Genomic DNA, 24,780 nt, shown 5'->3' with positions numbered 1-24,780 from the left:
ATAAGTAAACTGCATATTTTTATAAATGACTTCTAAGTGAAAAGTGTAGATCATAATTTAGTTATTCATCACATTTCAGGACCAATTTTTATACTTCTACATTAAATATAATTTTCTACTTTCAGATAAACAGCAGTATTTTACTGATCACTCCATCTATTTTATTGGAAATTTTGAACTACAGGAGGGAGAATAGCTGCTAATTCACTTAAAGAAGTGCACCTTATTGGCAGAAACATGCCCGTGGGCAGTAGGAAAAACTGAGTTCTGATTTCTTGGGATATATCACAGGAGCCTGAACTTTTCTGTAACTCACCTCTTTTATTTTTGGGTTATTATAATATGTGACCTTTGTTACCAAGTGATCCTTAAGGCAATATGTAAGATAATATACTTGAAGCACTACTTTAGTTCCTTGAAGAATGGTGAGATCATCGTGAAAAAAAAGTAGTGCCCCAATTTTATTTTTCTCCATCAGAGTCCTTACGATTCTTTTTATGTTTTTGCTTTTTTTGTACCGGAAAAAGACAGTGGGGTGAAGATGAAAGAAGCAGTGCTGCTTTATTCTTTGCACTAATAGTTTCCAAGTGGGGACAAACAGTAGGATAAATTGATGACAGAGTGCATTATTGGTAGTAGCTAAAGGTTTTGTGGACAAAGCTATTTATTAGGTACATTGACCGTCTTCAAGCACATGTGCCCTACAAACAAACTACTCAAATATTTCTCACCCTTTGCCTTGATTATGAGTTCTATGGAGGTTCTGCATTTTGTGAATGTCTTGACTGTACCTCTATATCCTCCATCTTTTATTTTTTTTCTTTTTTACACTAATTTAGGGCTCATTATCCTGGGACCCGCACAGTAGAAGATGCTATAAAGACCAGGAAGAAACTCTGGTCTTCTGAAGATTACAGTACTTTCAATGATGAAATCGGTGGAGGCTGCTGGGCACGCATCTTGAACCAGAATTACGTAAATGGACACATGACTTCGTAAGGATGTTTTTGCCAAATATACATTTTGTAAATTTCGCTCATACAATTGAACACCTATCATCCTTTCAGTTATAAGCATTTACTTTATGATGAAGTATCTTCTAGGGAGTAATTGGGCATATAAATTAGCAGAAGAAAAGAAAATTCTAAATAGGTAATTTGCCTCTGTTCTTCAGCAAGCGCAGCAAATGCCAGATAAAGAGCATTCTTATTTTGCAGATAAGCATATCGATTCTCATGTGGAGTAACGTTTTAAAAAATGAAAGGAAAGAAAAATGTCCCTTTTAAGAATGTTTTAAAAATTCTGTTCAGATTTGCCTCTGGGTGGACCATCACATTAGGAAGGTCCAGGTTCTTTTTCCTCTTTTTTTTTTAATGGTATTTGTTAAGCACTTACTTTGTGCTAGGTACTGAACTAAGCACTGGGGTAGAGACAGGATAATCAGGTTGGACACAGTACCTGACCCATATGGGGCTCACAGTCTTAACCCCCAGTTTAAAGATGAGGGACCTGAGAAACTGAGAAGTTTAGTTACTTGCCCAAAGCCCACACAGCACACAAATGGCAGAGCCAAAATTAGAACCCAGGGCCTCTGACTCCCAGGCCCATGCTCTTTCCAGTAGGTCACAGTGCTTTTCTCAGGAAGTTGTTCTCACAGACTGATTTTCATGGCCTTGGGGGCATGCAGGCTCCTCCTCCCCCTCCCATCCTCTTACTGTGGGGGTTCCCCAAGGTTCAGTGCTTGGTCCCCTTCTGTTCTCCATCTACACGCACTTCCTTGGTGACCTCATTCGCTCCCACGGCTTCAACTATCATCTCTACGCTGATGACACCCAGATCTACATCTCTGCCCCTGCTCTCTCCCCCTCTCTCCAGGCTCGCATCTCCTCCTGCCTTCAGGACATCTCCATCTGGATGTCTGCCTGCCACCTAAAGCTCAACATGTCGAAGGCTGAGCTCCTTGTCTTCCCTCCCAAACCTTGTCCTCTCCCTGACTTTTCCATCTCTGTTGACGGCACTACCATCCTTCCCATCTCACAAGCCCGCAACCTTGGTGTCATCCTCGACTCCGCTCTCTCGTTCACCCCTCACATCCAAGCCATCACCAAAACCTGCCGGTCTCAGCTCCGCAACATTGCCAAGATCCGCCCTTTCCTCTCCATCCAAACCGCTACCCTGCTCATTCAAGCTCTCATCCTATCCCGTCTGGACTACTGCACCAGCCTTCTCTCTGATCTCCCATCCTCGTGTCTCTCTCCACTTCAATCCATACTTCATGCTGCTGCCCGGATTAACTTTGTCCAGAAATGCTCTGGGCATATTACTCCCCTCCTCAAAAACCTCCAATGGCTACCAATCAATCTGCGCATCAGGCAGAAACTCCTCACCCTGGGCTTCAAGGCTGTCCATCACCTCGCCCCCTCCTACCTCACCTCCCTTCTCTCCTTCTACTGCCCAGCCCGCACCCTCCGCTCCTCCACCGCTAATCTCCTCACTGTACCTCGTTCTTGCCTGTCCCGCCATCGACCCCCGGCCCACGTCATCCCTCGGGCCTGGAATGCCCTCCCTCTGCCCATCCGCCAAGCTAGCTCTCTTCCTCCCTTCAAGGCCCTGCTGAGAGCTCACCTCCTCCAGGAGGCCTTCCCAGACTGAGCCCCTTCCTTCCTCTCTCCCTCGTCCCCCTCTCCATCCCCCCATCTTACCTCCTTCCCTTCCCCACAGCACCTGTTTATATGTATATATGGTTGTACATATTTATTACTCTATTTATTTATTTATTTATTTATTTATTTATTTTGCTTGTACATTTCTATCCTATTTATTTTATTTTGTTGGTATGTTTGGTTCTGTTCTCTGTCTCCCCCTTTTAGACTGTGAGCCCACTGTTGGGTAGGGACTGTCTCTATGTGTTGCCAATTTGTACTTTCCAAGCGCTTAGTACAGTGCCCTGCACATAGTAAGCGCTCAATAAATACGATTGATTGATTGATTGATACAGCAAAAAAAGATTCTGGGCTTATACACTGTTATGTTTATGTGCTGTTATGTGGTTGTGCATGTACAGTAATCAAATATGGCACACCCAAGATTGCAAGAGACCCTCCGGTATGTCACCAAGGCACAAAAGCTGGGTTCTGCAAGAACCAAACTCCCAGGACTCAACCTCATAAATGTGAGATTTATAGCCTCCCCAGCATCTGTTTTTCTCTTAACCAGACTCAGTCACAGCTGTCCCAAACTTCTCAGAAGGGAGAAAGGAATACCTCTGAATCATTGCAGTGGTCACCTCATGAATGTTCAGAGTTTGGTCATGATAAAAGTCTTACACCTTTGAACTAAGATGGAAAGAGTGATAGTCTGTCAGATATCAATTGGGAGGAAATGACTAGGCTGAAAAATGGCAGATGAGCTTCAATATAAAAAGTGCAAGGGAATGCATCAAAGAAAAAATCATTTTAATTGAATCACATGATGATGGACTCTATCAGACTCTTCTATTAGAGAAGCAGTGTGACTCAGTGGAAAGAGCCCGGGCTTTGGAGTCAGAGGTCATGGGTTCAGATGCCAGCTCTGCCAAATGTCAGTTGTGTGACTTTGGGCAAGTCACTTAACTTCTCTGTGCCTCAGTTACCTCATCTGTAAAATGGGGATTAAGACTGTGAGCCCTGACAACCTGATCACCGTGTAACCTCCCCACAGCTTAGAAAAGTGCTTTGCACATAGTAAGCACTTAATAAATGCCATTATTATTATTATTATTAGATTATATAACAGTGCCAGGATGGTCAGTCCGGCCCCACTTATCATTTACAACCGTTCTTTTCAGAGTAGGCACAAAGCTTGTATAGTTGAGTTCCTAATATAGTAAACAGTGTAATTCCTCTACCATCTTCAACTACTATCTCTATGGAGATGATTCCCAAATCTTACGTCTCTTGCCCTGATCTTTCTCCTCTGCAGTCTCATATTTCCTCTTGCTTTCAAAGCATCTCTACTTAGATGTCCCGCAAACACTTTAAACTAAATATGTTCAAAGCAGAATTCCTCATATTTCCACCAAAACCCGTCTTCCCCCCACTTTCTCACCACCATCCTCCCTGTTTCACAAGCCTATAACCGTAGCACTATCCTCAACCCATATATGCAGTCTGGCACAAAATCTTGTCAGTTTTTAGCATTTAGACCATGTTATCACACCCCTCCAGGATCTCTAGTAGTTGCCCATCTACCTCCTCATCAAACAGAAGTTCCCTGTAGATATAAGCTCACTGTGTGCAGGGAACATGTCTATTAACTCTGCATATTGTACTGTCCCAAGCGCTTAGTATAGTGCTCTGCACACAGTAAACACTCAGTAGATACGATTGACTTGATTGCCTTGCCACTTCTTACCTTCCTCTTAGATTTACTGCTACAGCCCAGACCACACATTTCACTCCTCTAATGCCAGCCTGCTCACAATCTCTTGATCTCGTTATCCTGCCGCCAGCCCCTCACCCACAACCTGCTTCTGGCCTGGAACTTCCTCCCTCTTCATACCCAATAGATGATCACTCTTCCTGCCTTCAAAGCTTTATTAAAAGCACATCTCCTCCAAAAGGGCTTTCTCAACCAAATCCTCATTTCCTCTTCTCATCCCTCTGTATCTCCCTTCTTGGATTTGCACCCTTTTCCCACCCCACTTCAGCTCAACAGCACTTATGTATGTGCCTGTAATTTCTTTATATTAATGTCTTTCTCCTCCTCTAGACTATAAGCTCATTTTTGGCAGGGAATGTTTCTACCAACTGTGTTATATGGTACTCTCCCAAGAAGCAGTGTGGCTTAGTGGAAAGAGCCTGGGTTTAGGAGTCAGAGGTTGTGGGTTCTAATCCCGGCCCCACCACTTATCAGCTGTGTGACCCTGGACAAGTCACGTAACTTCTCTGTGCCTCAGTTACCTCATCTGTAAAATGGGGATTAAGACTATGAGCCCCACGTGGGACAACCTGATTACCTTGTATCTACCCCAGCACTTAGAACAGTGCTTGGCACATAGTAAGAGTTTAACAGATACTATTATCATCATCATTCCAAGCTCTTAGTTCAGGGCTCTGCACACAGTAAGTGCTCAATAAATGCAATTGATTGAGTCCTCAAATTACAGGGTGGGCAGGGACTCTCACAAGTTCATCTGGTCTGACCCTCTGCCTTCAAGCAGATAAGGGTCTAGGCTGGTCAGATGGTTTACAATTTATTTTTTAATAACTCCCAGGAAAAAGATGAAAATTTCCCTTGGAAGCTTTTCCTAGGATTTCTCACCTCACGTGTCTAGAAGCTGTGTAATTAAATCATGTTATTCATTTGAAAACCATTTGCTATTAACTGTTCTGTGAACATAGAAAACAATAGTTCAGCCTTCTACCTATAAAATTGTTTCCTTTATGTGAAATCATTTTGTTTCCCCTTAGCCTTCACTTTTCCAGGCTAAGCAATTCCAATTCTTTTCATCCTTTCTCACTGTACTTGTTTCTCGTCATGCTAATACCTTAGGTTGCTGGACTCACTCGAGATTTTTTTTTTTTTGCCATTCTCTGCTAAAAGTGGATTGACCAAAACTGAACCTTGGATGGTTTAGCCTTAATTTCAAATTTCCATAACCCCAACTGTTGATAAGACCTCATTTTAGAATGTTCACCCTCTTTTCTTAGCTCTCCCAAATGTTTGGCAATCTTAGTCATAATGATTATGCTACAATATATATGTGTATTTGTATATGTTTAACTTTAAAAAACACATATTTTCCAGCACAATCTCTTGGAACTTGTTAGCTAGTTACTATGAACAACTACCTTATGGTCGGGATGGATTGATGACAGCCCAGGAGCCATGGAGTGGCCATTATGTAGTAGAAACACCTATCTGGATTTCAGGTACCTTTTTATTTAGAAAAAGCAAATATGCCAATATGGAGAACTTGATCTTTATAAACTTACAATTATACCCTGCTTTCTGACTTTTTTTTTTTCTTCTCAACTGTCTCCAAGTATGTAATGCGGGTCTGGGAGCCTGTTACCTCTTTTATCATACTTCCTAGAGCACACCTCCCATCTCCTGCTTCCACCCACTCATTTTATGCTAGCCAAGCCCTCACCCACCCTCTTGGAAAGTCATTTAAGGGACTGTGAATGACTCACCCATCCCTGGGAACAAAAGCAGACTCCTAGCAATTGAAATCAGAATTGGGAGATAGTACTTTCTTTCATTCAATTGTATTTATTGAACACTTACTGTGTGCAGAGCACTGTACTGCTTGGGAAGTACAAGTTGGCAACATATAGAGACGGTCCCTACCCAACAACGGGCTTACAGTGTAGAAGTGCTTTGCTTTGAGAAACCTGTTATTTGTTGTTTTGTCCAAACCGGGGTTGAAAGGTCTCAACTTCAGCTATGGAATCTTGTCATAATGATCTCCAATAATCCTCAGGAACTCTGAACTTTAAAGTTTGACAATTCTTCTGTTTTTTATCACTTAAAAGCAGATACAGGTTTCTCAGAGCATAGTACTATCTCCCAATTTTGAATTAATAGCCTTTACACCAAGTTCTGGACATATGAAGAAAAATATCAGAGGTTTTTAGCAGCTGTTCTCCAAACTTGTATTGTTTTAATTAAGTTTTTATATGAGAGAAGATACAGATTTGTCATTTTTAAGCTTGTATTTTCCCTTATGAAAGCATGTTGCTTGAAAAGTGAGGTGGCTGTCTAGCAAAATTTTAAATTGTATTTAAAAAGTGAATCAATCTTAATAAAAAATTTGTTGCTAACTGCTGATGAAAGATAAGTTCTTCATAGCATTGGCATTATGGAGGTTGAATATAAGGAAAAACTCATATATCTGCTTCTCAGTGAAAGCAGGATATGGGTGAAGGATTGGAAACCTTTTTCCTTGAGCCTTTTAATGCCTGATTAGATTAAGTGTTTAAAAGTATGCTGAATTAATTGATATACTCTCCATTTGGAATTAATTAGATTTAAGAAGTCAATGATGTTTCTGATTCTGGGATAGCAATGATTATTAAATCTTTGCTGGAGGCATAGATTAACCATAACTATTTGCAAACTCAACCATTTGTGTTTTTTAAATGCAGTATTGACTAATAAATACTACTTCAATGAAATATTGTGGTCATGGTGACCTTACTTTGCTTTTGCAAAGGTAGATTTTCATTTATTTTTGAATGCAAAGCTTTATCATGTACTCTAATCAGTTGTGTTATGTGTTAAAAATTCAGCTGAGGCAATGACATTTGACTAAAATATACATTTGTGGAATGTATTAATATTGGGGAATATTGGCAAGCGGTTTCTTCCAAAATGGAGTATTTTAGAAAATGGACAGACTTGTTTAATATATGATCATAGGCTCCTAGTTATCTCAAAATGAAACACACAATTCTTATTTTCTGGTCTTTTTATTGTTTTTTCAGCTCATACTACCCAGTTTGCTCAACCAGGTTGGCATTACCTGAAAACAGTTGGCCACTTAGAGAAAGGAGGAAGCTATGTAGCTCTAACTGATGGCATGGGGAATCTCACTATAATAATTGAAACTATGGTAATATTATTAGCTTATCTAAGTGGTTGTTGCAGATAATGTTGCTAACCCTGAAAGTCTTTTTGTTAAATAATTATTTGGTCCTATTTAAATTTTCTGTAACTTTACGATGGTGGTATAAAATTAAATTTGTTTTTAGTTCTTACTGTAACACTATGAATAGCAGTGAAGTTCAGTAATCTATCTTGAAAAAGTGATGAGGAAAGGAGAGGCCATGATAGAGAACATGTTTTTCAGCTTCTGACTCTCCTGAAGAGACTTTTACTTGTCCTTTTCCAGTGTATTCTTCATCTTGTTTTCTTTATGGCTGGCCATTTGGCTACCCAGTTGATAACACAATTACTGATGTTCCAGTATGTTTACTAATCCTTTTCTTCCCAGCAGTGATTTGGTTTGATGAAAGCCTGCGCAATCTGGCTTCTAAAAAATAATATAAGTAGAAATATCCTTTTCCCCATTTCACTGGCTCAAATCTGAATTGGGCTTTTGGTTTGCAGAAAACTGGGCTTTTGGGAGCCCACACTGGCAGTAAGCTGATAAATAGAATGATCAACAAAGAGGAAGATGATGATTAGAAATTATAAAATGTAAATGATAAAAGCCTGAACCTGTCCCTGACTCCAGGAAACTTATATGTAGCTTCTGTTTTTCTTTTACCTAAAAAGAAAATGGTGGCAACGGTACTCATCCAAAAATTATGATATTAGCCAGGATTCCAGGCACAACTCCTACCCCTGTTCCCCATTTGTAAGTGACACTGGTGGTTTCTGGGACTGTATCTACTTGTTAGTTCTCATCCCCTTTTTATCCACCCACAGGAAGCATCCATTATGTGAACAGAACTGAGTTTGTTGCTTGGGTTCCTTGCAGACCCTTGACCCTTAGCAGAGTGCCTCTCTCCTGTTTATTGTTATATTGTACTCTGTGTACTCAGTATAGTGCTCTGCACACAGTAAGCACTCAGTAAATATGATCGACTGACTGACTCTCTACCAAAAGACTGACTGAGCCTCTGTAGAGAAAAACCTGCCATCGCACACTCATGCTCACATTTTATCTCCCATGGTTTGTTTGTTTGCCCTCTCAAAAGGTAGAGTGATGTTGATCACTTACTTCGTTCTTCACCCAAGCAGTCTACTGCCCAGGCTAAGCATGCACTTGCATGTTACATACACTGAGCATGAACATTTAAATGAATCTGCTTCTATGTAAAAATTGTCATCTTTGTCACTGTGCATTTCTGATTGGTGTGGTGAGGGCAAAGATCTGTACATAGGTGATCCAGCCACACCCACATCATGACAGAGTTCCTTTTCAGTTTCCTGTGGGTGTTGGAATGTCTTTATTTCCATTGTCTCAGGTATCCACTACTCTTTACACACAATCCTGGTTTTGTATATGGATGGCTGGTCCCTTTGGAAATGGGGAAACCTAAAGAGAACATTTCATTCCACAGCACCTGTTTGAAATAAACATGGAAATCATGAACCTCAGACTTCAGTGTTATTTCTGATTCGGAGATAGTAATCAGTACATAGCTTCAAATGCACTATCTGGAAAGGGACAAGTTAACCATAACTATTTACTAACTCCTAAGTTTGTTTTTTTAACTGTCATATAGGTATAAATATGCTAAGAATATTTTGAAAAAACACTCTATTTTCTTTTATCCATGTAATGAGATTAATATTGATGATATATGTGACCTTTTTATTTCTTTTTTTTCCTAGTCCCATAAACATTCTAGGTGCATAAGACCACCCCTTCCTGCTTTTACCGTGTCAGCACAGAATGCAACCTTCTCCCTTAAAGGATCTTTTGTAAGTTTGTGTGTGGACTCTTCACTTTTTAAAATAGTACCTGTTATGCAGTTTCTATGTACCAGACACTGTAATACTACTACTACTACCACCAATAATAATAGTATTTGTTAAGTACTTACTATGTGTCAGGCACTGTTCAAAGTGCTGAGGTAGATACAAGGTTATCACGTTGGTTACCTTCCCTCTCCCACATGAGACTCACAGTCTTAATCCCCATTTTACAACTGAGGTAATTGAGGCATAGAGGAGGTAAATTGCTTGCCCAAGGTCACACAGCAGGCAAATGTGGAAACTGGGATTAGAACCCAAGTCCTCTGACTTCCAGGCCCATACTCTTTCCACTGGGCCACGCTGCTTCACACTGTATTAAGCACTGGGGTAGATTCATTCATTCAGTCAATCGTATTTATTGAGCACTTATTGTGTGCAGAGAACTGTACTAAGTGCTTGGGAAGTACAAGTTGGCAACATATAGAGACGGTCCCTACCTAACAACGGGCTCACAGTCTAGAAGGGGGAGACAGACAACAAAACAAAATATGTGGACAGGTGTCAAGTCATCAGAACAAATAGAATTAAAGCTAAATGCATATCATTAACAAAATAAATAGAATAGTAAATATGTACAAGTAAAATAAATAGAGTAATAAATCTGTGCAAACATATATACCAGTGTTGTGGGGAGGGGAAGGAGGTAAGGAGTGGGGGGGATGGGGAGGAGGAGAGGAAAAAGGGATCTCAGTCTGGGAAGGCCTCTTAGGACAAATTCCCTTTTTTCCATTGGATGAGAAACATCCTGGTCTCTGTCGTGGGCTCAAGAGAAGTGCCTTATAAGGCAGCATTGCAAATTAGGGATTTAGGACATGCACTAGTATGTGAAAACCAAGTTGTAAGGTTTAAACTAAAAACAGGCATTGAACTCCATGGGCAGAATTAGAATTCTCAAATCCTACTTTTTCCAATTGGAATGCAGCCTCTGCAGGGGAGGTGTGAGACAATGTGGCTCAGACACTAAGGGGACAGTTTATCATGAATTTTAATGCTTCCCCTTGCTCTTGGTGCTCTGAGAGCAAGCTCCAGGAACCTCATAAGGGCCAAGGGAGTGGTGAGATCCTGTCTGCAGTTAAAGACTGGAGGTCAGTTAGGAAACTGAGGGATAGATAAGCAATTTAATCTTATTGATGACATTCTTAGAACCTACCTATTCTAGATTCCAAGGAATGTCTGCATATATATGCAAACAGGCTTATAAAAACATTGATTTCCAATAAGATTAATTATTTCTATTTACTGGGAAATTAAAGTATTACACTACATCTTTTGTGTGTGTGTGTTTGTATGCACATAAACCAGATTATTATCTTTGGGAATTAGAAAAGAGACCTCAAATCTCCATGGATTGCTCACAAAGTATACCCTAATTGGTTAAGGGATGTTTGTCTCAGATGTTTGAACTCCAATTTTTGCATGCCAATGGAGAAAAAGAGAAATTTTGTATTAGAGATTTTGAGAAGACTACATGGCCTATTTGGCTAAGGAAACTGCTTGCATTTTTGTGTTTGCCTCCTAGAATGATCTGAAAGCACTTCAGGTGTGGTATTCCAAACTGGAATACAAATCTGTGAACTCCATTTTATTCAAATCACTGACTCCTCTAAAGGTAAGAACCAGTGTTGGTTTACCTCTGCCAACTTTGTCTCTTAGAGGCAAGGACATTTCTTCTGGTTGGGTTCTTATGTTCTCTTTCTAGTCCAAGAATGCCCCAGAAACCCTAGGCTAGGGTTCCCTTTATGCCACAGTTATTACTCTTCAATCCAGGGATGAGTAGTGTGCACCTGCAAGGAAGTTTGAAAAGCAAATAGTGACATACGTTATAGTGACACTGGCAGGGACTGTGTCTTTTACTTATGTTGGTGGTTCCGAAGTGTATAGTATGGAGGTCTACATACAGAGGTGCTCAATACATTTTCTTGCCTTGAAAACACACTTCAGCCATATTTGGGTTCCATTTTCAAGCCAGGTAAATTCTTCCTGTTTGTGTTTTCTAGGAAGTTGTCCTGGAGCAATTACAGAACCTCTACTTAACTTTGTAACTATTTGTTTTAGAGTAGTTTTTTAGGAATACATTGTGTAATTTCTTCATTCAACTGGAATTTTTCTGAAAGAAGCCCAGAGACATAGTCTGGTCTAGTTTCCTATCTCTGGACAGAACTAGAAAAATAGACTGCATTTTTCTTTAAGATCTTTGAGTTGATTCCTTAGCCTCACTTGCAGTGCAATATTTTAAAATCTGTGTATTGGGAAATTTAAACCTAAATGTTCCTGGTGGAAAGTGATTACCATTTGCTTTTATTGGTCTTTTACAAATATGTTATTTTCTTCTGGAATTTAGTGTCTTGTGTGTTTTGTCTTGCAGATGAATGAAAGCTCATTCACTTTATCCCTGGATGTGGATGAAATCTATTCTTTAACAACTATAACTACAGGGCATAAAGGCACTTATCCAGTTCCTCCCAAATCACAACCATTTCCTTCTACGTACAGGGATGATTTTGATGTCCGTAAGTATTTCTTTTTTTAAGACCCTAAGCCAGCCTTTATTTGCAGAAATAAGAAAAGTTTCCTGGTAGGTAGTTTTCACTGTTGAAATAACTCTTCCATTTGTGAAAATTTAATTACACATAAGAATTAACCTTTTATTTTAAAATATCCATGGGGAAGGGTGAGATTTTCTTCATATCCTACATTGTGCATTTCCTAGTTTTGTGGTTACATAGATGGCAATTAATTAGGACAAAGAATTAGTTTTGGGGGCCTAAAAGAGGTTTATATGGGCCAAAATAAACCCCCCAAGTCTTAGTGTCTGTACCGAGCCTTTAGCCCCAGCTGGTCAGTGGGGCTTGCACATTTCCTTCCCCCTTCTAGAATGTGAGCCCACTGTTGGGTAGGGACCGTCTCTATATGTTGCCAACTTGTACTTCCCAAGCGCTTAGTACAGTGCTCTGCACACAGTAAGCACTCAATAAATACGATTGATTGATTGATGATGGGACTGCGTATATATGGTGCAGTTGCCGTAATGTCATTTACTAGGAGTTGTAATCCTTTGTAATGCACAAAAACATCCATTCATAAACTGTTTTTTCCTGTAAATATCTCAGTTACCACACTTACCAACAGCCTACCCCACTACTTTCTATTCCCCCCGTCGTAATAGAAGTCCTGAAATGGGGGCTACCAGTCCATTAAATGATTCCACTCCTGCGAGCACCCAGATTGTTCATAATGCCTTTGCCAGAGAGGTATAACAGGACATTCTCCGAATAGCTTTTTAAAATTTATTTCCCTGATTTAAAAATTACTTTTGAAGTGTGGTGAACTGTTTTATTTTTATAGTGCCAAATCCAGCTAGTTTTTCTACCTGTTCAACTCCAAACCATAATAGTGATGTTGGGAAACCCTATCCGGCTTCAGGGAAGATGCAGCTTCCTTTTTCTGTGGGGTGAGAGGTGGGCTTTAGGGGCTTACAGCTTGTACCTCCCATGAGGAGGGTGGGCATCCCATTGCCTCCTGATCAGGGTAACCTATCAGAGATTTGAATTGTGGGTATGGAGTTGAGAGCTGAGGTTGTATCAGGGCTGGGATTTTCTCTCATCTATAACTCTTTTCCATAGCGTATCAGGGCATAAAACAACTGAACTACTGCTCAAGTGGCCTTCCTATTGTAAGGTCCACAGTGGATTTGGGTTCCAGCCACAGTGGCACTTTCTGCTTGGCTCTACCTTGCACTTGAGGAAATTCAGTTGGTGAGGAGTTCAGTTGGTGTGTTGGTAAATCTAATTTTGCTGGTTGAGAAATAACTTCCTTAAATAATTAGTCATGTAACATACCTGCCTTTTATGTAAAATTATCTCTCATAGATTCTGAGAGTAAAGTAGGATGTGACAGGGCATCTACCAGCCCTAAGTCTTTATATGACCGCCCATGAAAATGAAAGGGCAATTCAGAAATTTCAACCACTTACAACATATGCTGACTGAATTATTTAGCTTTGAGCTAAAAGCAAGCTCCTTTTCTGCAAAATTCAACAATTCATGAAGGTAGAATCGACAGTAAACAGACTCTTTGGGGGCACTTGCCTGGGGGCACTTGCCAGGTAATTTAGCCGAGAAATTTAGGTGGTGGTTTCAGGAGTGGGGCAAAGGATGTAAAATCCATTGAAATGTAACACTTTTTACTTATTCTACAAATGGGTTACTTAAGCCTTTCCTGAGCTATTTATAGCTAGTGAATTGTGATGAATTATATAAAATAAAATTCACCAGAAACCAATTAGAATAATTCCCCTGATAAAGAGTAGAAAGCCCATTTTATGTTCTTTAAGAAATTAAGGTTAGAAATTTCAAAGATAATACTCTAAAATCATTATATAGCTGTTTTAAAAGGAATAAGGACATGAGTCTAGTTCTTTGCTCTAGACTTTGAGGTTGTTGTGAGCAGGCAGTGTGTCTACCAACTCTGTTGTACTGTACTCTCCCAAGTGCATAGGATAGTGTTCTGTACACATTATGCGCTCAATAAATATGATTGATTAATTGATTGGTTCTGACACAGAGTGGCTGATTTATAAATATTTTCTGTTTAAAGGGTTTGAAATGAGGGATTTGAAATTGTGTTGAAGGAAAAAAAGGAACTTAAACCCAAAGTTGTAATGCAACTTTTGTTTTCCGGGCAGGTGATCCACCTTTTAGTGAAGCTCCAAATTTTGCTGATCAAACAGGAGTATTTGAGTATTTTATAAATATTTCAGACCCTGGTGAGCATATTTACACATTACGCCAGGTGCTTACTCAACGTCCCATCACCTGGGCCTCTGATGCAGACCAGACCATCAGTATTATAGGAGATTATAACTGGTAAGTTAAACAGTTCCCTCCCAAACCTTGTCCTCTCCCTGACTTTCCCATCTCTGTTGACGGCACTACCATCCTTCCCGTCTCACAAGCCCGCAACCTTGGTGTCATCCTCGACTCCGCTCTCTCATTCACCCCTCACATCCAAGCCGTCACCAAAACCTGCCGGTCTCAGCTCCGCAACATTGCCAAGATCCGCCCTTTCCTCTCCATCCAAACCGCTACCCTGCTAATTCAAGCTCTCATCCTATCCCGTCTGGACTACTGCACTAGCCTTCTCTCTGATCTCCCATCCTCGTGTCTCTCTCCACTTCAATCCATACTTCATGCTGCTGCCCGGATTATCTTTGTCCAGAAACGCTCTGAACATATCACTCCCCTCCTCAAAAACCTCCAATGGCTACCGATCAATCTGCGCATCAGGCAGAAACTCCTCACCCTGGGCTTCAAGGCTCTCCATCACCTCGCCCCCTCCTACCTCACCTCCCTTCTCTCCTTCTACTGCCCAGCCCGCACCCTCCGCTCCTCCACCACTAATCTCCTCACTGTACCTCGCTCTCGCCTGTCCCGCCATCGACCCCCGGCCCACGTCATCCCCCGGGCCTGGAATGCCCTCCCTCTGCCCATCCGCCAAGCTAGCTCTCTTCCTCCCTTCAAGGCCCTGCTGAGAGCTCACCTCCTCCAGGAGGCCTTCCCAGATTGAGCCCCTTCTTTCCTCTCCCCCTCGTCCCCCTCTCCATCCCCCCGCCTTACCGCCTTCCCCTCCCCACAGCACCTGTATATATGTATATATGGTTGTACATATTTATTACTCTGTTTATTTATTTATTTATTTATTTATTTTACTTGTACATTTCTATCCTACTTATTTTATTTTGTTGGTATGTTTGGTTCTATTCTCTGTCTCCCCCTTTTAGACTGTGAGCCCACTATCGGGTAAGGACTGTCTCTATGTGATGCCAATTTGTACTTCCCAAGCGCTTAGTACAGTGCTCTGCACATAGTAAGCGCTCAATAAATACGATTGATTGATTGATTGATTGATTTTGATACCCTGTTCTTCATCTGTCTTTCGTCAGTCTTGGTGATTAGAGAGTGATGTATCACTTGCAGTTGCCTGTTTCAGTTTCTCCATACATGCCCAACTCAGCGGTGCCTCTCCCAGGAGAAGAGTAATGTGGACTTAGAAACTAGAGATTCCTGACTTCAAACAGGTGTTGGGACCTACATCTAATTACTCTCTTCATTTGTAATTATACATCAGGCCTCAAAGAGGAGATTGAAATTGCTCATTTGTTCCTGTCAGTCTTAGATTGTCACCTTTTGGATTGTAAGTAGACCTGCTTGAATTCAGCCTGTGAAATAAAGCAGACTTTGTAAAACTTTGCCAATTGGCCAGTAGGTGGCATTGGTGAAAGGCAAATCAGCACCCTTTTTCGAAAAAGTGCAATGAATTGTTAGCTGAACTTTTCGTAAACTGCTGAGGTAGATGAGATGTCTAGTGATAGATATCTGCTGAGCCATTTGAAAGACAAAGTCACTTTCCTTCTAAAAACAAGAAGCCACTTTAAATGTTGTTTAGAGATTTTAGCAGTAATAATGGCAGTAGTGTTACTTACCAAGTAGCCTTCTTTACTCTAGTATTCTGATGTTTTGTGCAGGGCAAAACCCCTTCCAAACTTGTGGTTGCTAACAAAATGGACAGGGTCATTTTGATTCTGTCCTCCACATGAAACTGAGGAACACTGTTCTAACATTACTTACCCTCAGTCCCTATTCCCCTCCTCCACAACTCAGTCCATGGGAACCCCCAATCTCAGGCCAGAACAATAACTGGTTTTTTTATGGCATTTGTTAAGTGCTTACTATGTTCCAGACACTGTACTAAGCACTAGAGTAGAGGTACAAGATAATCAGGTTGGACACAGCCCCTTTCCCACCTAGGCCTCACAGTCTCCATTTTATAGATGAGGTAGTTGAGGCAGAGAGAAGTGAAGTAACTCGTCCAAGGTCACACAGCAGACAAGGGGTAGAGTTAGGATTAGAACCCAAGTCCTCTGACTCCCAGGCCCGTGCCATTCTTACACTGCTTAGCCTCAGGATACTTCCGTGAGAGGGTGTTGGTGGGTGGAGCCATAGTCTCCTATTGCAGTCAGGGAAAGTTTCACTCCATCTGTATCCTCCTGAAACTGAAAAGCCACTTCAGTAGGAGCTTGTAGGGGATAGTGCAGACTTTCTACCCTTCAGTTATAGCTCTGGACTATGGGAGAACCCTCGGGAAGGATTAGAACTATGTGCTTTGCACATAGTAAGTGCTTAATAAATGCCATCATTATTATTTGAGAAGGGGTGAGGTTGGTATCCTTGGTTTTAAGAGGTATGCAGTAGTTTTTAATGAATCTTTGCAGTAACTGATTTCAGGTTTTCTCTGTGGGACGGGACTTTAAAATGCTGTTGTGGTTTGTGTGAGGTTTCCTTGGCCAGAAAAGACTTTTAAATTGCTGAAAGGGAGAAGTCAGGAATGGCCTATCAATTCAGTAAACACTCAGTAAATACAAAGAGTGGAAAGAGTGGCAATAATTTACAGAAGGAAGAGGAGCGCACTGCCTGTAAATGGTCATTGTGGGTAAAGACTACACATGCATTTTGCAGTGCGTTGCACCCCAGGCTGCCTGCTTGCTCATTACATGTCATGCACTAACAGGAATGTAACTGGTAGGGACACACTTTGCAAGCCACTAAAACTACAGTCATTGTCTCTGCGCAGGTTTTTTATATTAATGTCTCAAGATCAAAGTTCATCTGTCATTCCTGAGTCCTTCACAAGTAATCCTGCAAAGTCAATTAATATGGTTTTGTCCATTCTTTAAGAACTCTTGTGCCAAAATATCATTTTTTTGTCCAAGGGTAAAAATGTTCATCTTGTACAAAAGTCTGACAGTAGATATCCCAGATACCTTACCACATTTGCACAGGCCCATTAAATGCAGGAATGAAAAGATTCTTACTGGGCCAGCAGAAATAAAGCTTTTTCATTTATTTTATGTCTGAGAGGACCAAGTCTTCTGCCTGCCTGGGACACTTTTATTCAAGACTCTTGTGAACTCCATATATGAGGGGAGCCTCCTGCATCAGAGTAGGTTTTGTGGGGTCAGTAATAATATTAATTAACAATTATGGTATTTGCTAGGCGCTTACTATGTGCCAGGAACTGTACTAAGTGCTGGGGTAGATACGAGCAAATTGGGTTGGACACAGTCCTTGTCCCAAGTGGGGCTAACAGTCTCTAACCCAGTTTTATAGATGAGGTAACTGAGGTACAGAAAAATTGAGTGACCTACCCCAGGTCACACAGCAGACAAGTGATAGAGCCAGGATTAGAACCTATGACTGTCTGACTCCCAGGCCTGTGCTGTAGCTACTATGCCATGCTGCTTCTTCTTCAAGTGGAATATTCAGGTGGATTATTTAACTGGAATAATAAGGATGCCCAGATAACAGAACATAAAACTAGCCAGCCATTTGTACAAAAATAGGATGATGCAGAGCAGAATCTTTGATGGCAAGATGCATAAATGGAAGGGGCACCAAGCATATTTTTACGATATTAAGCCCTTACTGTGTGCCAGACACTGTACTAAGCACTGGGGTAAATACAATGTAGCCAGGTTGGACAGAGTCCCTGTCCACATAGGGCTCACAGTCTTAATCCCTATTTTTCAGATGAGGTAACTGAGGCACAGAGAAGTGAAGTGACTTGTCCAAGATCACGCGTTAGACAAGTGGCAGAGCTGGGGTTCGAACCCAGGTCCTCTGACTCCTAGGTCTGTGCTCCTTCTGCTAGGCCACACTGCTTCTGGAAGGCAGATGACATTGTCTACAAGAGACAGTCTTGGAGTGTCCATGGTCATACATTGGTTCGCTGTCTTTGACCCCCAGTAAAGATTTATCTATATGAATATGAAGCAATACTATAAAAAAAGCCATTGATCTGTAAGTTTTATAAGTATCCCAACTGAGGCTAGCTCAGATGATTCAAAAACAAAGCATTGTAGCTGGTCAAATTACAAGTTTGTCAAATTACAAGTTTATCCTATAAATGAATTCATGTCTGAACTACGCTCAGTGCAAACTTATTCAGATAGTACTTTTTATCATAGTTGTTTTCCTCCTTGGGCTGTGCCAAAAAATGATAGGAAATGGGTGAATGATAAACCTTAGAGTTTTGTTGAAGTGTAAAAAAGATTGGCAGCCTGTGACAGTAGGATAGAGCAATTCTTTTGCTCTCATATTTTGCTTTAGTTGAATGGCAATAGTCATTTGAGCATACTACACAGACTTTAGCTGAAGCTGCGTAAAACTTTCCATCTTGTTAGTAAGCATTGATTATATCAGAATGGCAACCATAAAATTGCCTTTTCACAGCACATATCTGATCATTGCATCCTGAGTTTCAAATTTGCTTAATTTACTGGCAGATTTTTGCTTTCATCAGCACTGTAGAGGGATTACGGCTGTGGAAGAGCAAACTGCACTCTATTCTATTTCATTCATTATCTACAAAATTGCCTGCTAAATTCTAATTCCAGAATCACTTATTCTGAGTTGTGATATGTGAAGTTGAAAGAGATTTCCTTTTTTCTTTCCCTCATAAATAGGCTGAGTTTGTAGTGCTGGGTATACTATTTGTGGTATTTAACACTTATTTAGTACCAGAAAGACTAAGGGAACCAAAGGGACATAGTTAGCCATACACAGCCTCTTTCAGTGAGTTTTTAATCCTGCTAGGGAGATAAATCTTTAGACTTTAAAATATACTCATTTCTCCTCTTAAATGAAGATTGCATTTTGCACAGCTCAGCACTAAGGAAAACCACTCATCTGTTCCATCATACACACGGGCTATCGTATGGCTTGTTTTTCTGACATACCAGTGCACTGCAACTTTGCTTCTATCTTACCTTTGCTCTCACTGCAGTGCTCAGCCCAGAGTAAGCACTTAGCAATTGTAATGAAGATGATATCATCTTTAGGAAACCAAATTTTTTCTATATAAAACTGTTGAAAATTTGAAAATATTTGTGATGTTTATTTTGATATTCAGAATGCTATAACTTACCGGAACCATTAACTTTGTTCTACAGGGTGAATCTGACTGTAACCTGTGATATTTATATAGAGAAACCTCACACAGGAGGTGTGTTCATTGCAGGAAGAGTAAACAAGGGTGGGGTGCTGATTCGAAATGCCAAAGGAATTTTCTTTTGGGTTTTTGCAGATGGTACCTTCAGAGTTACTGGCGATCTTGGTAAGTACATTTGTATTCTTACTCTGCAACAGGCTGGTGCTTTTCATTTCTTCATAAATAGCATATTCCCATCTTAAAAAATGTTATCGTAGTTCTGAGTCTCCATCAGGCCATTACCTAGATTCTGAAGGTTTAATTAAACAAAAGCAACAAAGCAACTTTGAATTTTTTGGTAATTAAAACCAATAAACACAATCGGAAATTTCAGACAAGGAAGGTGTTTCTTGGCTAAAAATTATATATGCATTTCTACCTTGTCTTTCCTGTTGTCTGTAGAGACTTAGTCCCGCTCTTTGGCATGGCCTAATGGAAAGAGCATGGGCCTGGGAGTCATAGGACTTGGGTTCTAATCCTGGCTCTGACAATTCTCTGCTGTGTGACCTTGGACAAGTCATTTCACTTCTCTGGGCCTCAGGTACCTCAACTGTAAAATGGGGTTTAGACTGTGAGCCCGTGTGGGAAATGGACTGTGTCCAACCTGATTACCTTATATCTACCTCAGCGCTTAGTATAGTCCCTGGAATATAGTAAGTGCTCAACAAATACTGTAAATAAAAAGTGTCTACAACACTGGTAGTGGGAAACAGGAGTAGAAGAGCGGATAATCCCACGAACTCGATAATCAGTGCTTGAATAATGAATCCCCTTTAATTTTGTTTTAACTTTCGACACAATTTGCTTTTCTTTTGTAGCTGGAAACATTGTGTTGCTCAAAGGAAAAGCTGGAGTCAGAGCTAAAACATGGCACACACTTTCTGTGAAAATTGATGTAAGTAACCAGTTGAAGTACTCAGAAAATTATTTGCGCTTCCTGATGGAAGAAAAATAATATGTCTGCTTTTGGGGAATGGAGACTTACTAAATTATGTTGTAAATGTAAACAAAAGGAAAGAAAAAGCATGTTAAGTTTGCATGAACAGGCCTTTTTTTCCTGGGGACCCTGGATTCAGCTATAACCCATTCCTTGTATCTGAACCAGTGACCAGACTGGGCAGTCTTATTCTACAGGCAAGAGAGTGATTTAGTTGTATTAGAAAGAGTTTTGACAGCACTGAGAGAAGAATGGGTGGAAAGGCAGGTAGGCAGAGAGATGAAATACTGTTATGTCCAGTTTTCAAAATGTTATAAGACTTCCCGTAGAAGAAAATAGCATATTTGTAATATTGCAGAAAATCCTCTACATTGTCAAACTTCTTGGTTTATTTTTAGATCCTGTTTCACAAAATAGTTCATGAATCATCTGGAACTATTTTCTGGTTTAATGTTAAAATAATGAATTTGGTAATGCACACGTTCCTGAATTTTTGTGACTGACCTATCAGTATGAACAGGAGTAGTTACAAGTAGAAAGGAAACTTGAAATCAAACTTTCTAAATAGTGTAGCCTAAAAACTATTGTGCACCAAGTGTTTGTTTCCTGTATGTGTCTATACACAAGTGCTAGGAATAGCAACGTGTTTTATTTTCATGATTTTCTTAATTGAAAATAATAAAGGAGAAGCATTGTAATGGTAAATTCCATTCTAGGCATAAGTAATGTCAACTATTGCTTTGACAGTGGAGTTATTCAAAGTCAGGGGTGGTAGTGAGTTCTTCTCATATCAAGTGCTGTCTCCAGGTGAGATGAAGAACCTTTCCCGAAGAACTTCCTCCTCTCATTTCAAGGATTGCCCTGAGCACCTTCCAAGGCAGACTGAGACTGAGAAAGATATTTGATTGACTGGATGGCTGGGTAGACATGCATTCTAAATTAATCAACAATTCTTACTAAGTGTCTTTTGAGTTCAGAGTTGGTTTATAGGAAGCATGGAGAGCAATTGTGTGTGGAATGGAAGTAGGAAGAAGGGAAAGGGCCCTTCAAGGCCCTGTCCTCCCTTCAAGGCCTTTTCCTCCCTTCAAGGCCCTACTGAGAGCTCACCTCCTCCAGGAGGCCTTCCCAGACTGAGCCCCTTCCTTCCTCTCCCCCTCGTCCCCCTCTCCATCCCCCCATCTTACCTCCTTCCCTTCCCCACAGCACCTGTGTATATGTATATATGTTTGTACATATTTATTACTCTATTTATTTATTTATCTTACTTATACATATCTATTCTATTTATTTTATTTTGTCAGTATGTTTGGTTTTGTTTTCTGTCTCCCCCTTCTAGACTATGAGCCTGCTGTTGAGTAGGGACTGTCTCTATGTGTTGCCGACTTGTACTTCCCAAGCGCTTAGTACAGTGCTCTGCACACAGTAAGCACTCAATAAATACGATTGATTGATTGATGATAACTAGAGGGGGCTTTGCAATTCAGAGAAGATTTTGAAGTGTGAAGTCTTGAGTGTCATTGACGGGAAGAAGCCATTCAAGAATGAGAGGTTGAAGATAGCGGGAGGAGAGGGAATTAAAATAAGCCATTCTCATTGTGATACTGTTCTTTTTTATTTCCCTCTTTCTTTCCCCTTTCCCTCTCTCCGAACAGGGTCCTTACTCCTCAGGGATGTTAAATGGTTATCCTCTCTGGAAAGATGTCTGGAGTAGCGGTTCAAGCAATGGCTGGGCAGCAATAGGAACCCGATCCTTCGAATTTGCACAGTTTGACAACTTTAATGTAGAAGCCACACACTAAGCCTGAGATGAGATTTTTTTTTTTAAACTTTGCCTGCTTTGAGCCAGGCCCTATTTTGAAGGCCAAATCTAAAGGGATTTTGGGGGGGCTAGGTTAAGGAGAGAGAACCGTCCTTATACTTGATTCCATTGTTGTCTATGTATTTAGTGAGATTTACTATAATTTAGTAATGCTACCTGTTGCTTTCTCGTCTTCTCACTTCAAAGAGGGCAGGCTATTCCCAGTCCTTAAGAATATGCTCATGTCATAGTCCAGACTTCTCAGAAGTTGTATTGCCTCATTAACAAGTGCATTATTTCTTCTTTTGATCCCCCATATAACAAAAAAGTTGAAGTCCAGGCCTAGTCAGGTGATATAAATTTAGTGAATCTATCCACAGAAATAATATTTACTGCCACTGACAACTGGACTCAATGAATGAATTGGTTTTACAGTATTTTTGGGAGATACTGTTTTCCCCATGAAAATGGTTTCTGTATGAAGCAAATCAGTTCAAGTACTCTGTTGAATTTTAACATTTTAACAGTTTTTTTTAAAAGGGAAAATGCATGATCATTTATACAATGCCTTAATAAATTAGCTCTTAAAATACTGCTACAGCTAGTAATAAAAGCAAGCTAATTTGGGACTTTAATGGTCTCTAATTCTTTCACTGTAACCAATTATTTAGGCATTTCCTCCTTTCCCTCTTTGTGGCTTTGGTCATTGATTTGATTGTGTGTCCCCTCTAAATGCAAATGGAGGAAGAGTTGATACCGTGAACAAATTTGACATCATAACCAAGGGCAGTATGATCTGCAAATGGAACAGAAGTGTTTAATTCAGAGGCAGCTGTGTAGGAGTTTCATTTTTGTCCCTTTTTTTAATGTTCCATTTGGGAACAACATCTTCCCATAGTTCCCATCTTCACATAGTTCATTAGAGCATTTTCTCTTTAAAATGTTCAAACAAATTAAAGAAATGAGTGAATTGTTTATTTCTACTTGAATATGAAGGTAAAAGAACTATGTATTATTACTCAGTGTGTTCAGTTGTTGGCTTTCTGAGTCATCAGATGCAGCTAGTATCTATTTAAATATAAATTTATATTTAAATAGTGGAAGGTTTGATTTATAAGTGGGGGAATCTTTGCAAATTGCAAATCCAGTAGACATTTTTAAATGATAGAAAATCCTGTAGAGTTTTTGCAAATAATATTTTTATCTTTGCATTCTAAAATAAGCTTTATGAATTATGAATTTGAACCAAAGATGATTTATAATATTTCCAAGTGTCCATAGAATTAGCTATGACAGTAGTTTTTGTGCAGCCAGGGAAAATGCAGGACTTTAGTGTCAAATAATGTTTGAGGCAACTTTGGTACAAATGTGTTACTTGTCCTCTCAATAACTCCAAAATTCACCTGAAAAGAAAAACTAAACTGTTTGGTGTGGCTCGAAGTTCATGCTTAAGGACATGCTTGACTTTTTTTCTTTGCACTAGTTTTAACACATTGCACTGATAATTTTTAGTAGTTTACTTAATGTAAATTCTTAGCTAATGGGGTATTTATGTTGTATTAAGCATTTTAAATATCTTTTGTATTTTGGGAATGAATGTTGACTACATTGTTTTGGCATCTCTAATTCTTATTCAGTGAATTGAAGGCCTTTGTTGATAACAAAATAGACTTTCAAACTGAATGTTTAGCAGAATCAGATTGCTTGAGAGTGGTTATAAATACAAATGATTCCAGATGAACAAATAAAACAGTTTTTAAAATGCCTTTATCTCTGCAGTCTAGTTTTATAAATGCATCATAGTATTCTGGAATGAAAGGAATTATACTTTTTTATTTAGGATATCACATTTAACTTCCAGATAAGATGGCTTGCCATTAGACTAACAGTGATGAAAGGCTTTATCACCAGTCTGAAGGGTGTAATGGCCTCCAGTACACTCTTCTAAAACCAATCCCCTCTGGTTGCTGTGGTTACCATATTGCCTAGGTTAAGATTGTTTTTAAATAAATATTTACTATTAAAATTTCTTTTCTGTAACTTAGAAATATTTTATATCTTATTAATTCCTTCCTTCCCAAGGTTAGCAGATGGAGCTATTTTTTACTCCATTTCCAGATGGTTGACAACAGTAATTTCATCTCTGTTTTGTGCTTAGTGTTCACTGGAAAAAACATCTGAATCCTTCCAGAGTGTTGGGTTTTTTTTTGTGTGTTTTTTTTGGTAAAAAGCTAAACAGGCCAGAAAATTCCATATATAAAGCATGTCCACTTATGTCTCACAAACTTTGAGAATATTTGAAGAAAACCAGTTCGTCTATATTGCTGATCTCATAACCTTGTACCCACCCAACACGTAACATAGAGTGGGCACTTAATAAGTGCCAATGTTATTTTTATTAAAATCCTTATTATAAGAAGTGAGAACCCCAATTCATTTATCACTCCCAGGTTTTCTTCTGCACATGTCTTTTTGGTGTCTCCTCGTTGTTGGTTATGGTATTTGTTTAATGCTTACTATGTGTCAGTTG

At 39.9% G+C, this 24,780-nt stretch overlaps 1 protein-coding gene across 2 annotated transcripts in view; it reads left to right on the top strand.

Moving 5' to 3' along the window:
- GALC (galactosylceramidase) overlaps positions 1 to 24,015 on the top strand; it is a 56,798-nt gene extending 32,783 nt beyond the window's left edge. For both annotated transcript variants that reach the window (XM_038746233.1, XM_038746239.1), the window contains 10 exons: positions 840 to 995; positions 5,788 to 5,912; positions 7,470 to 7,597; positions 9,328 to 9,417; positions 10,991 to 11,080; positions 11,837 to 11,981; positions 14,156 to 14,336; positions 19,478 to 19,641; positions 20,334 to 20,410; positions 22,105 to 24,015. In XM_038746233.1, coding sequence (XP_038602161.1) covers positions 840 to 995; positions 5,788 to 5,912; positions 7,470 to 7,597; positions 9,328 to 9,417; positions 10,991 to 11,080; positions 11,837 to 11,981; positions 14,156 to 14,336; positions 19,478 to 19,641; positions 20,334 to 20,410; positions 22,105 to 22,251 — 1,303 coding nt within the window. In that variant the 3' untranslated portion in view covers positions 22,252 to 24,015. The remainder of the gene's footprint in view (positions 1 to 839; positions 996 to 5,787; positions 5,913 to 7,469; positions 7,598 to 9,327; positions 9,418 to 10,990; positions 11,081 to 11,836; positions 11,982 to 14,155; positions 14,337 to 19,477; positions 19,642 to 20,333; positions 20,411 to 22,104) is intronic.
- The last annotated feature ends 765 nt before the right edge of the window (positions 24,016 to 24,780 follow it).

This window comes from Tachyglossus aculeatus, chromosome 1 (genome assembly GCF_015852505.1).
Source record: "Tachyglossus aculeatus isolate mTacAcu1 chromosome 1, mTacAcu1.pri, whole genome shotgun sequence".
NCBI classification, from domain to species: Eukaryota; Metazoa; Chordata; class Mammalia; order Monotremata; family Tachyglossidae; genus Tachyglossus; species Tachyglossus aculeatus.
Note: the sequence above shows the minus strand (reverse complement) of the source record. Positions and strands in the feature narration are given on the sequence as shown.